This window comes from Sceloporus occidentalis, unplaced genomic scaffold, assembly GCF_023333645.1.
Source record: "Sceloporus occidentalis isolate IW3139 unplaced genomic scaffold, rSceOcc1.0.p SCAF_1, whole genome shotgun sequence".
Lineage (NCBI taxonomy): Eukaryota > Metazoa > Chordata > Lepidosauria > Squamata > Phrynosomatidae > Sceloporus > Sceloporus occidentalis.
The window spans coordinates 308712165-308729903 of NW_028316981.1; the positions used below are offsets into that span (position 1 = coordinate 308712165).

Genomic DNA, 17739 nt, shown 5'->3' on the forward strand with positions numbered 1-17739 from the left:
GCAAGAATGTTCATAAACTTGTTGCTGTCCTAAATTTGAATTTAAAGTTAAAAATACAAATAACTAGAAACACACAAAGAAATACTAATACAATGAATGAAGAAGGGATGGATTGAATTACTCATGTTTTCTTTGTGAATTTACATTAAAAAAAGGCAAATGGCTAAGATAAAAACACATAGCAATTGCAATGTGATGACTCTACATGAGAGAAACAGATAGCATGAATTTAGAAATACCATTGGTTTTTAAGAAACATTTTGAAAACAATATTCCAACTATATCACATGGTCAGTATTAATCAAATTGGAACATGGGGTAGTTCACAGTTAAATCTCTAACAGTGACAGCATCAAAAGAAAGGCAATGAATCTGTTCAAAAAATCACTTGGTGAGACTCACAGAGCATAATCAGCAGATATAATTCATTTATTTGCTGGACATTTCTTGGTTCAACACTTTATATATTTTTCAGGGGAATGGACAACAGGTATCTCTTACTGGGATTTGAAAACCTGCCCCCAAAACAAAAGCCTCTGGCCAATACCTCATATACCTGTCATGGACAGGCTTCACGAAAGTTAAAGGGGTGGCAGGCTCTGATAATAGGAAGAGGATATTTCCCTTCTTCTAAGGTGCAGGGGCATCACCAAGAATCAGAGTTGGGGGCATGTTATTCTTTCTCCAAGCTCTGCATTTTTTACCTGACCCACTGCCATGTTCACACACTGCTTACCATCCAGGCTGGTGTCCTAAAAGCATCCCTTTGTTCTACTTTTCATCATTAGAACGACAGAAGAGGGTACCTACTAACGGACCCTATAGAGTGCTCTCTGACAGCTGCTTTAAGGTAGTCCATAATGCAGGTTTCCTCAGCTCAACATGATGCCAGAACAAGCTGGTTAGCATGAACCATTGTTTTAATGCTTACCCTCATTCTTGCCTTATTGCTGGGCATTCCCAACTTTACTTCAAGGGAGCATGGGTTCCACAAATATGGGATGGCTCCTTTTAAGCACCTCCTTACATCAAGGGGCTTCTGGTCCCCAGACTTGTTCTCGATTTTCAACACAAAATACAACACATACTTACTCAGAAATAGTCCCATTGATTTACTGGGACTTACTTTGCAATTAATTTATAAGAATACAGATTTAAGATACCCTATGCATTACACCTTCATAGTGTAGGAGCTGCTACAACAGTTCTCACTCTGGTAAGAAGGTAAGACAACATGTGGGACAAGGCCAGGATACGGCTGCTTCCTATGCCAGTATTTCCCAGTTCTCATGGAGGACAATACTAGCCTGAGAATGAGTTGCATCATGGGCTTCTCTACCATGGTCTAGATTTTCTCAAACTGCCAGAATTACATACGTTGATGCAGCTTCCACAAACTGACAGAAGTGACTTGCAGCAAATACAGAGAAAACAGTGAATGGGTCTCTGATCAGCTGGGTTAACTGTGTTTCACATTAAAAAAAAATATTTTCAAGGTTGACAAAAAGGACAGCTAACAAATGAAGACATATTCATCTATAAATAAGGCTTACAAGTTATTTGGGTATCAAATGTAGAAGTTATTACTTTGTTTCTAATGTATCTTCCATTTATTGCATTGCTAATGTTTTTGGGTTTGTTTGTTTGTTCCCCCCCCCCCCCAATGTTTACATACTATGGAATGGGGGAGAGAAGCATATAGGTGAATAAAACTGTTAGATGCTGATGCAAAGTTTCTTCCTTCTTAACCATGGCTAAAGGATCAGGAATAGACCATGAAGGATGTTTTCCCTTTTCATAGTTAAAAGAAAATGGTGGTTCCAACCTTAACTGTGGTTAATACTAAAGCAGAATTGAAATTTTGTGACTGACCATGTCAGAGATTAGGTGGCTGTAAGCCTGAGGGCAGGGAACCGTCCAATTAAAAAGATTGTATGTACAGCGCTGTGTAAATTTACAGCGCTTTATAAATAAAGGTTAATAATAATAATAATAATAATAATAATAATAATAATATCCCCGAACCATTCAAATTAGCAGGAAAAAGTGAGGCACAGTTGACTCTTGCTCTTTTTAACCATGAGTAAGCAGGAAATAGTATTACATTTTCATTGCCTCTTGATCATTAACAAATCAAAAGCCAGTTTCCAGTTGCTGGGTATTTTTGGACAACAGTTTTAACAAGATGCATTACCATAATACCAACCATAATATGGGAATACTGAAGAAATGCCAGGATTTTACAGAAAACAGGTAATACATGTACCAAACCATAAACCTGATGACTCATGATCACCATGAGTCCTCTGATGCTTTTCAATAAAATGGCATTTAATTTCAAAATTAAGTTAGCAACGATTGCAGGGATTCAAGAGGATAAAAATTAGAAAAGAATCTACTAACATTTCAGGCCAGTTTGAATTAGTTTAGCGCCCATCAAAATTATTATACCTTGAGAGGTCTACAGTGTAAACTGACTCAGGTGATCTAGTTTCTAACATACATGTACCATCCATTTAAAAAAATGTTTCATAACATTCTTGGTGACGATATGCTATATAAAAAGTAGTCTCTATATTCATCAAAAGACCTATAAATTAGCATGCAGTTCTTATTAAGCCTCTAAGTGTTTATTTCAAAATAATCACAGCAAGGTTTTAACTTTAAAATCAGTTGGGCAAATACAAAATGTTTTATTCAAGGCAAAAAACAAAATAACAAAAAGCAAAAAACAAACCCAGACCTGTTGAGATAATAAAAATGATCTTATCCTTTGAAATTAATTGTTCTAAATTTACACATGGTTTTCAGTGCAGGAGGATACCAAATTCACATCAAAATATCCATATCAAAATTATACATGGAAAGATTTAACACCAAAATTGATTTAGAAATCATTAACATTTGTTTTTACACAAAATTATATCCTGCATAGCCTTTTAAACAGTTACCCTGAAAGTGCATCCTTTAAAAAGCAGATAGAGCAGGAAATAGATTTACATGTTTAAAATTTACTTTGCTTTCATAATATCAGAGATCACATTAATGAAAGGGAAGGCCATACAGCAATATATGCTGTGATATTCAAGAGAAATTAAAGGTCATTATTTCAAACAAAATAAGGAGAGACTGAAGTAAAACATAGGAAGCCAAATAGTTACTTTAGGTTCTACCAAAGACTTGGTTATACCATCTCCAATTTCTGAATGTTTGTTTATGAAAAGCATATCAATATCACAAAGTGCAAAAGGCCCCAAAGGTCTGCTATTAAATTAACATGTATCTTGGGGCACACAGAGGTAGTGAAGCTATCTTTTAGATTTCAGCCAACTTCTACAAATTTTAGGCTGCAATTCTAAACAAAATTATTACCAAGTTCCACTGAACTCAGTGGGATTTATTTCTGAACAAATAAGTTTATCATCATGCTAGAAATAATGGTTCAGGGTTTGTTTGTTTTTGCTCAAGTTGGATCAATTCTAAATAAATGTTTAGAACAAGATTTCAACTTTTAAAAACTTTTTTTCTTTGGTGCCTTTAACACAGTAAATTTTGTGTCGCCAGCCCAAATTATTTTCCCACTGAAAGCAGAAGTAGGTAAGAACAGTCAGTTTTCCCTAGTCAAATTATGAGTGTGAAACTTATTTAACCAACAACTTTGCAGGCATGATTATATAACGTTAAACTATAGCCCAAGTGTAGAGCTTAACGTAAACCTAGAAATAATTACAATAATTGAATTAATGCCTGGGTATTCCCAAACAGCGAGTTTAGGAGTATAGTCCAGTGAAGGCTCAGAAAAAGCTTTTATTGAAACATGGATTAAAAAAAATATCCATGATTCAGAAAAGCCACACAACCAACACTGCATAGAGACACTTCTAGCATGCATATGTGCATGCTCCATCTCCACATTTATTTTCTATTTTGGGGAGCTGAAACTTTTTCTGCCTCAAGAGCAATGCATGAGCAAGTCAGTTTACTTGCAGTTAGTCAGCTGCCTTTAGTCCATTCAGCAATTTGAACTAAGCATTACGAAGGCAGGCATGATACATTGTTAGTTTCAAAAGTAATTTATCATGCAGGAACTGGTCCTTGCATGATCTGCCAAAGAGGCTCCCTGGGTTGCAGCTAATATATTTTAATTATTCATTCATGTCAGGCCAAACCTCAAGTTCTGAAACTCAATTTTTTATTATTATTTCAGAACTGATCTGGCATTTAGTTGTAAAATGGAGACACAACCTAGACATACACAGTACACATGCACTTTTGCTCTGTTTAGACAGGTGGCAAAAATCTTTAAAGCAAGCACATTGGTACAGGAAAACCTTACTCAACTTCTTTTATTCAACATTTTGAAGTAGACAGACCTATTGCTTCTCTCTCTCAAACTACCATGGACTTCAGTGTTTGTGTTACTTTTCTAAATATAAATGTTACAAACACAAAAATGTGTGAGGAAAATAAATGCTAGTGGAGAGGATATGAATACTGACTTATCCAATCTATCCAAATTCACAGACTGGCAAACTTCTGCTCAAGATGATTGGAGATGAAAGAAATATGATACACAATATATAATTTTGTTCAAACTGCACAATCTAGATACTACAATCTGTTAAGAAAATATTCACATGACATACTAGATGGGTACATAAGGATTCTTTCAATTCCAAATTTATATTTTCACAAGTAAACACTTCTGGCATGCAAAAGGAGCAGAAAGGGGAATACATCAATTGCTTCTACAGTAAGACACACACACACACACACACAAGAAGATTGCAAAATTGTTCAGCTTGCCACACTTTGCTGATGGTATGCTGGGGAGGAGAAGCACTTTAATGTCAACCCAAGTACATTGATTTTCTTTCAGGAAACATAACAAAACAAATGACTCGCTGTTAGAAAGCCTAAGCAAAAAATGAAAATTCCTATGGAACCCAATGGTCAGCTTTTGAAGTATGATCCAAGACAAAAGGGAGAAACTGAGAGCCATGTTAAGTCTGCGAATGATTCAAGTTGGATTCTGCAATGTTCCCATTTTCAGGAAAGTTGGCTGGAAAATTGTTATTAATACTTGCTGGAAACTCTAAGGCCGTTTCAGTGTTTTGATAGCTCACGTAAGAATTAAAAGACTGCTGTGGAAGTACTTGGCTATCGGGCACCTGCACAAATACCCCTGCCTGAGTAGTTGGGGAATTTCTTTGGCCAGCTATTGGTACTTTAAGTTCTCTGGGCTCCAGTTGCTGCTTGCTTTCTTCATCCGTGTCAAGATGGGTTAGCTTTTCTATCCACATCCGAAACTTTTCCTCTGTCTGCCTCTGCATCTCCGCAAAGCAGTTCATGGCCTCTTCTAGGACACTGCCTATGCAGTTCCTATCCCATACGGTGCCCCTGTCAAGCAATCCTGGAATTTCCCTGGTCGCTCCTCCAGATCCCCCAGCACGACTGAAGCCAGCTTTAAAGACATTGAGGCCATTGCATAAGACATCATCAAAGGAAAGATCATCACATCTATACATTAAGGCATGCGAGCAGGAACAAGCTATATGCTTGCTCCAACTGCTCAGCTAGATACAATCTCAGTGACATACTATGAAGCTCACCAAATTAAAAGTTCATTAGCAACCCACAAATCCCAACATAATTAGTAGAATTTCTGAAATTATTTTCCCACAACTTTTGCATCTTGACAGCCAAATCAATATAATTTAATCAAAATCTTATTCTAAAACATAAAAGAAAGAAAAAATACTGGAAGAATACAATATCCATCTTGCTGGATTTGACCAGGGGTTACCCTGGCCATTTTCAACAGTGTCTGATCAGATGTTTCTAGTAAGCTGTAAAGCAAAGGCTTCTAGAAACATCTGATGGGGCCATTCCTAACTCTGTTTCTACATCATTTGGTGAGAGATCTACCCCCTGAGAACATAATGATCAAATTCATCTCTCATGGTGAAAAGCTCATGTGAGGCCTCCATGAATATGAATTTTTGTAAAAGATCTTTAACTAACCGAGGGAGAAAGGGAATACGCAAAAGTGCTCATGCCAAATAAAAAACTGGCCTTTGGTTAAATTGCTTTGAGGAAAATTTCCCAAATCTTAAAATATCTGCATATAGGAATCCTATGGGTGAAAATATTTTCATAAGAAAACATTTGCACTTGTAGATAATCAGAACCTTAAATGTTAGGAACTGTTACAGGATCCCAACATGCATTAAGAAAATGGTTGGAGACAGTCTTAGTTATAATTCATAGCAGGGCTCATTGAAATCAGTTGGTCAGAAATCAGCCACTCTGAAATCAGTCATGACTAATTTGTCTGAATGATTTCAACTTGTCTGTTTGAAATATGACTAAGTCTGGATCCAGCCACCTCATTCTGCTCTTTAAAAATCTTCAACTATTTTTTTTTTTGGGGGGGGGGGGGAATGGCAACATAAAATTTAAAAAAAATCTATACTTTTAGATAAGCCGCAGGGTGACATGGGGCATGAAAGGGAAGATTAATAGAAGGGCAGATGAACCATGAACAGGAGCAAGCAAATTATTTGCTACTAGAAATTATCATTCAACACATACTTGCATTGTCCTTCAAACAGAAACTGTTAGGCAACTATTTCTCATAAAGATTAAAATAAAAAATATCAGGATATAAACCAGGTGTCTATTCCAAAGTACTACAAACTGAGGAATGGAGCTTCTTAATTGATGCATAGTCTCAACCTGAGTGTCACAGTCTTTTTCCACTGCAGAGTAAGCAAAGATAAATCAAAATGGGAACCTCTGGGCTATGGATCGAAGCAGGCCCATCAGGAGTTAAAATCCAGCCAATTGAGGACTCTCCATCCAACCCATCTCTTCCCTGAAGCTCCAATCTTGTGCAGAAGGAAAGGAACATACAGCTTCCTTTTATCCTTCCCCATGAAGGGAAGAAAGAGGGGCAGCAATCCTGATGTCTCTCATTTGGCAATCCCAGAGATTTCCTGAGATCTCTAGGGGAATGGGGTGATCCTGCTTTTTTTCTTAGCCTGTAGTCCCAAAAAATCCCTGGAACAATTGGCTGAGAGTGTTTCCATGACAAGAAAGATGGAATGAAGCCTGATTACTGCCATAAGCAATAGGTAGAAAAGTCTCCTAAGTACTTCAGCCACAGGCCTTATGACATCAAGGGTGCGACCACATCCCTTCCTAGTTCCCTTTTTTTTTTTGAGGGGGGGAGAGAATATCCTTTTCACTATCTGCAGTCCTAGTTTACAAGAACAGTCTTCTTCCCCTTACCAAAGGCTTCCTATAGCTCTCATTCAGGTTCTATGGTTATAACGAAAAAGAAGGGCAGTAAATCCTTCCACCTACTTAGAATGCAGAATAACTGCAGTAATCTGCTATGGATTATCCTGTTACAATTCAACATGTGGAATGTAAGTAGGATATGCCCTGCAGGTACTGTGTAAATCCATTACAAAATGGCACCTTCTGGCCCTGCTCATCAACAGACTGAAAACTGTGCAATCAGCAAGCACAAATAAAATTGTTACCTCTGAAATGCTCTAATTCATTTAGCAGGTTTGTGAATTCCAGCTCTAAGGTCTCTAAACCTTGTCTTACATCCACTTGCCAGCCATCAGAGTGACCATTGCCCCTACGATGCCAAAATTACTAAATCCAAACTAGCAAAAGGAACCATGACATTAGTGCATGCATAAATTTTCCAAACAAATTGTCTGAAACTCTCATTCCATAAACCACCTTGAACTATATAAGGTAAGAAGAGGCCTCACCACAGTTCCGGCATTCAAATGATCCACAAACCTCCAGTAAGCACAGAGTTGGGACTGGCTGCATGAGATTTATCAATCAAATATGTAGACTAGGAGTATATACAGTTGGCCCTCCACATTTGTAGAATTTGCCTTTTGCAGATTTGAGTATTCACAAATTTGAGTAATATTTTCTCTCTACGACTCCTGAGGTCAATTCACGTGAAACTGCAATGGAAGACCTAGGGATTGCTAGAGGGAACACTATTGTAGGCATTTGTAGGTACTACTGTGCAATTCTATGGTCAATGTCCAACAGATATTGACCACAGAGTTGGACTGGAGGACAAAAAGATATCTAGAAAGACGCTTTCTCAGCATCTCAGTGTTTTTTCACTTTCATGGTGGTCTTGCACTCCTAACAACAACGAATGTGGAAGGCCCACTATAGATTGAAAAGCATAGAACCCATGGCTTAGAACAGCGGCAAGCAATACACAACCTGACCGTGACAACTGAAGATTGTCTATGCAGCCCCAAGACCTGCCCTGCTAAAATTCAGTGGAAAACATTGCCGCCAAATATTAATTAATTTTAACTTTATTTTGTTTTTCTGCCAACCTTTGGCAGCAAGCCAGGAACACTCATTTAAAGCAAACATTTATTGCCTCATGTTTAGTGGCTTTTTTTTCTGTTTACTGAATTTCAGTGCCATGACTTCCTGAATTTTGGAGATGTGGCTGAAGGTACCTACACCAGGTGCTGGGAAGGGGTGAAAATGGCTCAAGAATCCACAGAAGGTTCCCACTCCATTTAAAAACCAGGATGACAAAACTGTGGTCAAAATGGTTCTTGAGAACTTTTGAGGTGGTCACCAAGATCATTATATAAACAAAGACAAAAATATCAGTGAGCAGAGGTTTCTTCTCTTTCGTCTACATGTTGATAAACCTCAATGAAGATGCAAAGACAATGAAACCATTTTTAAAACAAAAGCCAAGCTCCAGAATGGGAAGCAACTGGCAAGGTATCCCCAGCTTGACAGTCATAATGTAGAACTTCTATTGTCTCACAAAGAGACAAAAATCTGTATAATTTAAGTATCGAGCTGCTGCATATACATGGTCAAAATTTGCCACAGTTAAGTACAGTCAGCCCTTCATATCTACAGATGTTTTTTTATCCATGGCTTGAAAATATTAATATAACTATATATAAATTCCAAAAAGCAAAACGTCACTTTGCCATTTTATATAAGGGACATCATTTTACTATGAAATTGTATTTAACAGGACTTGAGCATCCATGGATGTTGGTATCTATGTGGGCTGCTTGAACCAAACCCCAGCAGGTATAGAGGACCCACGGTATACGTAAATCATTTTGGGAATCTGTATAAAAAATTAAAGTATTCTGCTGAAAAGCTGAAGTCATAGCTGCTCACCAATATGAGTTAGGAGCACAGCACATACATACTCTGAACTCAAATTCAAATTAGCATTGTAATGCAATACATCCTAAAAAATCAGCAAATGATACTCACAAATGGCTAGGGATATTCTACTTAATACTGTCATCTGCATTTTTGTGAAAATAAATTTCAGATTAAGGTATCTAGAAAATTAAGTATTTGATGTGCCCTCTCCATTCAATCGGAGCTACTTAAAAATGTTTAAATATACATATTTTTTTAAAAATACTTTGAAGAAGCAGAAGCTACTAATTCTGAGTAAGCTAAACCCTCCACAGCCAACAAATGTGGCGTGACAGTGCAATTAATACAACTGAAATTCCAATCAAAACAAGTGTTATTGATAGACAAATGAGTGGACTCTTGTTCCTGACTTCACACTGCATCTTTGAAAGGCAGAAGAAGATCTGAGACAAGCAGAAGCTCCTATGCCATTCCTTTACAGACCAGAACTAAGGAGGGTAGAGGTGTGTAGCAGTGTTGCCAATTTCTGGGGAATTCCCTGGTTTCCAGATAATAAAAAGCCATTCTGGGTAATTTTCGTGTATCAAAAAATTATGGGGAATTTCCAGGGAATTAAACTTTCCCGTTGGGTAATCCTTCCTGTTTATGGGGAATTATACGTCCCCCATCCTGGTTGGATCTTCTAAGAAGCTGATGGGAATCGTAGTCCTGACCATCCGTTTCCCCATCCAAAGTAGAAGAACTTAAACTACATCCCCAGCCAGCCAGGCCATGCATGAGGCCAGGCCCAGACCGTCCGTCGTCACCCACCCTTTCCCAAATCCAATCTCACACTCAGCAGCCTTAGGCAATCACTGCTCACCTCCTCCTGATTGGCCAAAATTGCTCTTCCATCCAATCCTGTCCTACTTCAGTCTGCTCCCTCAGATGCATTTGGATATAATAATTATAATAATAATATTTTTGTACAGTAATCTTGTAGCCCCTTTGAGACTCCCTGCAAGAAAGGAGTTGGCAGAATGAGCTTTCCTAGATCTAAGTCCACTTCCTCAGGTGCACTTGGAAATAATAATTGTAGTTTGTTGTGGCACCAGAGCTCTTTCTGACAGAGAAGGATCAATGTCTCACAAAACTACAATTTCCATGGTTCCCTAGCATTGAGCCAGGGCAGCTAAAGCAGTCTTGAACTGGAATACTTCTGCAATGTCTCTTGGACCCAACTCAGGCTGTATCTTCACTCCAGAGACAATCCAGTTTCATACTGTTTTAACTGTCATGGCTCCATGTTATGGGATCCTGGGATACGTAGCTTGTAGTCACTTTGAAGCAGCGCCCACAAGGAGCCAAATATTATTTTGTTAGTTTCGCTGCCACAGATTATGGTGTTCTGGGAATTGTTTTGTGAGGCATTTAGCCTTCTCTGTCAGGGAGCTCTGGTACCCCAAGAAACTAGAAATCCCAGGATTCCATAGCATGGAGCTATGGCTGCTAAAGCGTTGTCACACTGGATTATTTCTGCAGTGTGGATACAGCCTAAGAGTGGATCTGCATTGTAGAAATCATGCACTTTGGTGTCACTTTGGCAGTATCTGCAATGCCAAAATGAACCAGTTTGACACTGCTTTAACTGCCATGGCCCAGTGCTATAAAATCCTGGGAATTGTAGTTTCTTGTCACACCAAAGTTTGCTGACAGAGAAGGTTAAATGTCTCACAAAACTAGAATTCCCAGGATTCCACAGCAATGAGCCAGGACAGTTAAAGGGGTGTCAAACTGGATTATTTCTGCAGTGTAGTTGCAGCCTAACATGTTTCTATTTAGCACAAAGCTTCCTGGACCCCCTTCATAACAAAAGAAATATCTTAAAACGTATTAGAAAGACTGAAAGATTCTTTGGTTGGTTCAGTGGTAATTTTGATAGTTGAACCAAGTTACAATTATTTTTTATTCAATTATGTTTAGGTGTATTTGCAAAAGATCTTCCATATTAACATTACGGGGACTTTCTGGGGATTTTGACTGAATATTCCGGGTAATATTGGGGGCTTCCAGGGATTTTGGTAAAATATGCCGGGAAATATCTTCGAGGCTTGTTGGCAACACTGGTGTGTAGGCTCTCTTTCTCTCCAGAGAATTAAGGCTCCAACTATTTGCAGGTGCAAAAACAAATCCTGGTGTCTCCCTCCCTTTTTTTTTTTCCAGTTGAGAGCTGAAAAGAGACAGTGGAGAGAAAAGGGCTTTACCATTAGGCTGGAGCTCTGCAAGTGACCTTTGGTTCTTCCTTCTGTTTGGAGACAACCAAGGGAGGAATTCAGGTTTTCATGGCCTCTGAGTCCCTCAATGGTATTGGAAATTCAGACATCTGCAGCCTGGCAAGCACTGAAACATGCCTCTGCTGTTCCTATCCTGCACAGTTAGTCAGGGAAGGTGGAGATGCTTTCTCTGTCTACACCACATGATTGGCGCTTGAACCCAAAGGGATGTGTAAAAACAAAAGTGTTGCAGATGTTGTGTGCCTTCAAGTCACTTCTCACTCATGACAACCCTAAAGTGAAATATCACAGGTTTCTTGGCAAGACTTGGTCAGAGGAAGTTTGCTATTGCCTTCCTCATAGGCTGAGAGTGTGTGATTTGCCCAAGGTCTCCCAGTATATTTCTGTAGCTGAACAGGAATCTGGATAGTGGTCTCTCATGAGTCCTAGTGCAGCACTCAAATCACCATACCATGCTAGCTCTCAATATGCTGCTTCTATACCCAGTCTTGAATTCTTAATTTTTTATCCATTTTTGTTGGAAAGCAAAGTAGGAAGTCAAGTTGAGTGAAGTGTGTAATGATAGGAGTGGTAGGTAAAATAGAATGTACTGGAGTAGGATGGGTGTTATTGATGATGTAAGAGTGATGAGGTAACAGTAAGATGAAGATGGAAAGTGGAAGAGTAAGTAAGGAAAAGGAGTGTATGAATATAGTGAGTTATTTGTCTAATGTTTGGAATATGAATAATAATAATAAGAGCCCTGTCTCCCTGCCATGTGACTTCATCTGGCCTGGGAGGGAGTGAAAAGGCAGGCCCAACTCCATCAGGCCTAGCCAGAGCAAGAAGAAGGGTCCTCCCTCCAGTCCATCTACCATGGTACAGACCTCAGAGGGCAAGAAGAAACACTGGACTTGATCCTATTCCCCACCATCATTCCCTTCTCCTTTTGTGTCATGTATTTTTAGATTGTAAGCCTGAGGGCAGGGAATTGTCTGAATCACTATCTATAAGCCACTCTGAGAGCCTTTAGGGCTGAAGAGCGGGGCATAAATACCGTAAATAAATAAATAAATAAAATATGTTGATGAACTATGGGTGTTGATTTTTATGTTTTTTGTTCTTTTTTGTATGTCGGTTTTCAACATTTAATAAAGCATGTTTTTTTAAAAAATTAATTTAATTTAAAAAACATGTTGCTTCTATACCGTGTAAATTTACAGGAAAAATGGGGGAAAAGAAATTTGTTGTGCTTTCTGCTTTCATGTACCAGTTCCAAAACTGATACAAAATTATCTGCATGTTGAGGGCTGGGAGCATTATATCCTTTCCAGTTTCAACTCTTGAAAGGGCTTGTCTCACTCACTAGAGCAGTGGTTCCCAAACTCTGGTCCTCCAGGTGTTTTTGGCCTTCAGTTCCCATAAGGTCCAGCCAGCTTGGCCAACTGTCAGGAATTCTGGGAGCTGAAGTCCAAAACATCTGGAGGATTAAAATTTGGGAATCATTGCACTAGAGCCTGACCAGCCTCAGAATAGTTTGTAGTACTGTTAGATTAATTTCTGATATATTGGCTGTAGAAAGATAGGCATACAATACTAATCTGCTTGCATTCAGCCAACTTCTATATGACAACTCAAGTAAATTTCAGTCATTCTGGCTCTATTGCATTCACACTCAATTTTTACTCAATTGCACTATAACAGGCCTCAGATTCACTGTTCTTACTGGGGGCTTTGTAGGTCATCAAGCCTAGCTTTGTGTGGAAATGGAAAATCACAAATTAAAAGAACATTCATTCAAACTGACATTAATATAAACACTTTAATTCTGGCTAAGACTCCTTTTTTTCATCTTTACAAAGCTTGCATAGCATAATGGTGCAATGGCAAGGTCTAGGTGCTATAATTTGAATGGTGTGCCCCCCACCAGAATTTGTAGCCTCCAATACCTGACCCTATTTATTTCCTAGAACAGAAACAAAATTCTCCGTGTACTGAGATTAACAGCAACTCTTTCAAGAAAACCAAAAGTTTAATTTCCACACTAAACAAGCAAGACTATGATACTTCTCATCAATTACAAAAGGAGAAATCCTCACTTAATAGCTCTTCTTTAATTTATACCAACAGCAAATCAGCTAAGGTACCTAGAGTAAAATGTTCATGAATACAGGGTTTGTTTTGTTTTTTACATACTTGCAGGCATGAAAAAGCTCTGAGGATGCAAATCTGCTACTCTTCATTCAGAGTATGAATTCACATCTTTCAGCGAAGATAAGCACTGAAGTACCTGTTTAACTAACATGTTTGACGAAGATTGGCTGCTCTGCGTGTACCACTAGTTCCCAAACTTTGGACCGCCAGATGTTTTGGACTTCAGTTCCCAGAATTGCTGAATGTTAGCCAAGTAGGCTGGGGCTTCTGGAAGCTGAAGTCTAAAAACACTTGGAGGACCCAAGTTTAGGAATCACTGGTGTACACCCTACAAAGGTGGCTCACATAGCAGAGACTGTGCCTTACAGAGTGTGTTGTATCAGAAATCCCTTTACTCAACAGGCAGCTCACAATAAGTAACAGGAACTGGATCTACTGTTATCTGTTGTGCACAGTGCCTCTCAGTTCACTGTACCTGGTAAAATGTTCCTTTACAGTCCTGAATTACCAAGTCAAAGAAAAGAGCTAGTCTGCCAAAGAATTTGAGTTCAGGTGGCTGCACTGGTTTATGGTAGAATTAAACTAGGCTAGCAGAACTCTTGCCAAATTGTAGAGTTGTACTATTTCAGACAGCTTATGCTACATCTTTCACTCAGTCTCAAAAGTGCTACATGATCCCTTTGCATTTCATGCTATGACTGTAGTATTACCTCGCATAAAATGATATAATTTCAAAATTAGAATGTTAAGAAAAACAGCCTAGAAACTTCTCCTCCAATGTATCTGTTTTCTATTATAAAATATTTATATTAGTTTATTTTAGTTTATATTAGTTTATGAGAACTATACCAGCTACCAATCTGAAATGGAATAATTTAGCATCATAAGATACATTATATGGAGCTTTGCTAATCTCTTTGAGTTTAGAGATAAATTAAAAAAATATTTGATATCTATTCTGCATGATTTAATTTTATTTATTTATTTATTTATGTCTCCTAGGAATGGAACTCCAAAAGGCATAGTATTTAAAAAGATAACGGCCAGGAAAAAAAACTTAAGTAATTTGATTATGGATGCTGTAACCCAGCAGGGATGCTTGATAACCAATCTTCAGTCATTTCAGTTGGTAACGTAATGTTCAGAAATCTAATGAAATTCAAACTGAATGGTGGCTAGGCAGCTAACAATGTCTGGCAAACAACATCCATACTCAAACTGTATAACTGAAAATGCTATGCAAAGTCACAATCAATCTTAATAAGTTACCACTAGCAAAAAGAACACTTGAAGGGTCAAGCTGTGAATTCAGCATTATCGCTTTCCTTTCAAGTCTTCACACAAAGAACAGAAAAGAAATAACTTTACAAAGATTTTACAAAACTCATTTCCTCTTGTGCAAAACAGCAAATATGTGTTCACCCATAAAAGATCGGCAAACCAAAAGCTTTTTAAAGAGTTTTTTATTTTAAGGTTGCTATAAAATGCAGTTATTTTGAGTACCATACGCCGAGTTGATACATATTCCTGATCATGCTATTTGGGCTAAAGGAATAAGGTAGGCCTTAATAGATTGAAAACTTTCCAGAATGCATGAGTATTTTAGTGTAAGAACGGCCAAAATATTTCACCTCTCAAGTCAGCAGATATAGAAGCAGTAAAAACAAAAATATTAGTAACTGTGCAATCCACACAACAGAGGAAATTACTTGTTTCTGAATCTGAGGGAAAGTATGGTGCTAGTAATTTGCAACCTATGAACAAAATATTCCTCAAATAGGCTCTGAGGTAACCAGCTTGCCACTTTGTAACTCACAGCAAGTTTGAGCCAGCTTATCATGCACTGAAGCAGAGCTGGGAAATGTAACATAAAATACAGTACAAGAGAAAAAAGGGCTTGTTGTAAATGGCAGAAAGATGTCCCATGGTGTTTCAAATGCCCAAAGCAAGAGATGCTTTTTAAAAGGACAAACCATTTCAAATATAATAGTTGAAGAGTAGGCTTAAAAATTTTAAATGCTATCACCTAAGCCACAGTATTATTAACTGGTGAGATGGGAGTGGGGCAAAGAATAGGGAACAGACTTAACTCACAGTTACCAAGTTTTTAAATTTGCTATTGTGCAAATAAGAGCATTGAAAACCTGCATAACCCATCTTTAAAATGCTGCACATTTTTAAGACTCTGCAGCCCTCCTATTTAAACAGAGCCACAGCTCTTCTAGTTTATTATTTATTTTTTCTCAAGTGTCGCTCCTCTAAATTTAGCATGACAGCTAAGAAATGATGGCAGGAGCTTTACCAGTTCAGTTTAAAAAACATCCTCTACCTGGTATCTCTGCAGTGATTGTCTTGCTGCTTCCTGAAACTTCTTCATCATCATCTGATGAACTCGTGCTTGAGTCACAGGTTAGGTCACTATCACTGGTACTGCTGTCCTGCAGCAGGTTGTATTTCTTGCGGGCAGCTGCCTCTCGTTTCTGCCTTAATAACCGAATTCTCTCTTTGTGCTTTTGGCTTCGATGACCTTTGACCTTAGTGACACGACCATTCTGCTTATCACTAGATTGCCGGTTTTTCTTTGCAGCCATTGTTGAGGTTTCACTTTCTGACCTGGATCGCCTGGATTTCCTCCCAACAGTAGACCCTGACATTGCAGAAGGGTCTCCCTCTACCGTTGCTTCAGCTTGGCTGGGCTCATTTTCTTCTGCAGAAGATAGAGTGTCTGAATCAGCCAAGTGCCCACTGGAAGAAGGGGACAGCATGCAATGGTTGGAAGAGTCACTCTCATAAACACGACCAGCTGTTGGCTTGTCACTCTCTGTTGATGCTAGCTGAGATTCTGAGGAGTCCCGTCTCAGTTCCATCAGCAAGCATGGCATTGCAGCAAGCACTGTTGAATCTTCTGCAACAGCTCCGATCTCTTTTTGAGTGTTGATTTCTAGTTCTATAGATCCCTCTTCGCCCAGAACGGCCTCTTGTTTTTCTGGGAGTTTTGGTGGGACCTCTGGGTCAATGAGTTCTTCTGCTTTTTCTACTGCCTCCATCTTCATTTCAGAGTTTTAAGTCTCTCCTGGTCTCAAAAGCATGGAGCACAGAGTCTAGTGGATAGTGCAAACTAGTGTAGGGCTTCAGCAGGAGAGCGATCTGCAGGAGAACACAGAGCAAATGAACAGGTTGGCAGTAATATTCAAGAAGCAAAATCACTCTATAGAAAATCTGAAATAGCACCTTGCAGAATGTGATGAAAGTTTGCAGACTGAAGAGTAAGAACTCCCTAGTTTTACTGCTGGTGACTCAACTAGGTCTTAAGTCCTCACCCTATCTTTCAGAGGAAATCTACTGATGAGCCAAGTATTTTATCAGAAAAAAAGCTCATACTCGGGATCAAAGTAAGAAGCATTTTAAAAAAGAGGAGTGATGCTAGATCAGGCCCAAGGACCACTTAGCCTGGCATTCTGTTTATGCACAGTCAACCAGATGTCTGTGAAAAATCTAGCAAGAGGACCTGAATGCAACAGCATTTTCCTGCAAGTGTACTTGCAAGGAGTTTTCAGAGGCATCTTGTGATAGCAAATTCCACTGTATAAACTGTATGAGGGAAGAAAGGAATTAACAGTTCAGACCAGAAGCAGCTCTGAGTGGGGTGAAATTCATCTTAATACTCAGGAGTACAAAGCACTAGGTAGTAACGTTCATCGACATGTACGTGGACACAACTCAAACCAACAGAAGTCCAATAGGGACAAAAATGCTGACGTCTGCAATGCAAAATCAGTCACACAACTATTTTCTTAAGGAACAACAATTTGTTTTGTGTGATTAGGCAAAGCTCACTGTCAGCCATTTTATGATTGCCCTATGTGAGACTTATTTTTGTAGTACAGTCGGCCCTTCTTATACACGGATTTTTTATACACAGATTCAAGCATACACGGTTTGAAAATGTTCCAAAAAAGTATAAATTTACCTTGATGTTCCGTTTTTTATTAGGGACACCATTTTGCTATGTCATTATATTTAATGGGACTTGAGCATACACGGATTTTGTTATACACGGGGGATCTTGGAACCAAACCCCAGCCTATAACAAGGATCCACTGTACATTCCAAGATCCCCCCGTGT

General features: G+C 38.6%; 1 protein-coding gene across 4 annotated transcripts in view; it reads right to left on the reverse strand.

Annotated features, from left to right (window-relative positions):
• LOC149324218 (protein ARK2N-like) overlaps positions 1–17739 on the reverse strand; it is a 69020-nt gene that overhangs the window by 17502 nt on the left and 33779 nt on the right. For 3 of the 4 annotated variants that reach the window (XM_089497805.1, XM_089497795.1, XM_089497800.1), the window contains exon 3: positions 15943–16760. In XM_089497805.1, coding sequence (XP_089353931.1) covers positions 15943–16666 — 724 coding nt within the window. In that variant the 5' untranslated portion in view covers positions 16667–16760. Of the gene's footprint in view, positions 1–2662; positions 5465–15942; positions 16761–17739 lie in introns of those variants that run through there. The other variant, XM_089497806.1, reaches the window with a different exon arrangement.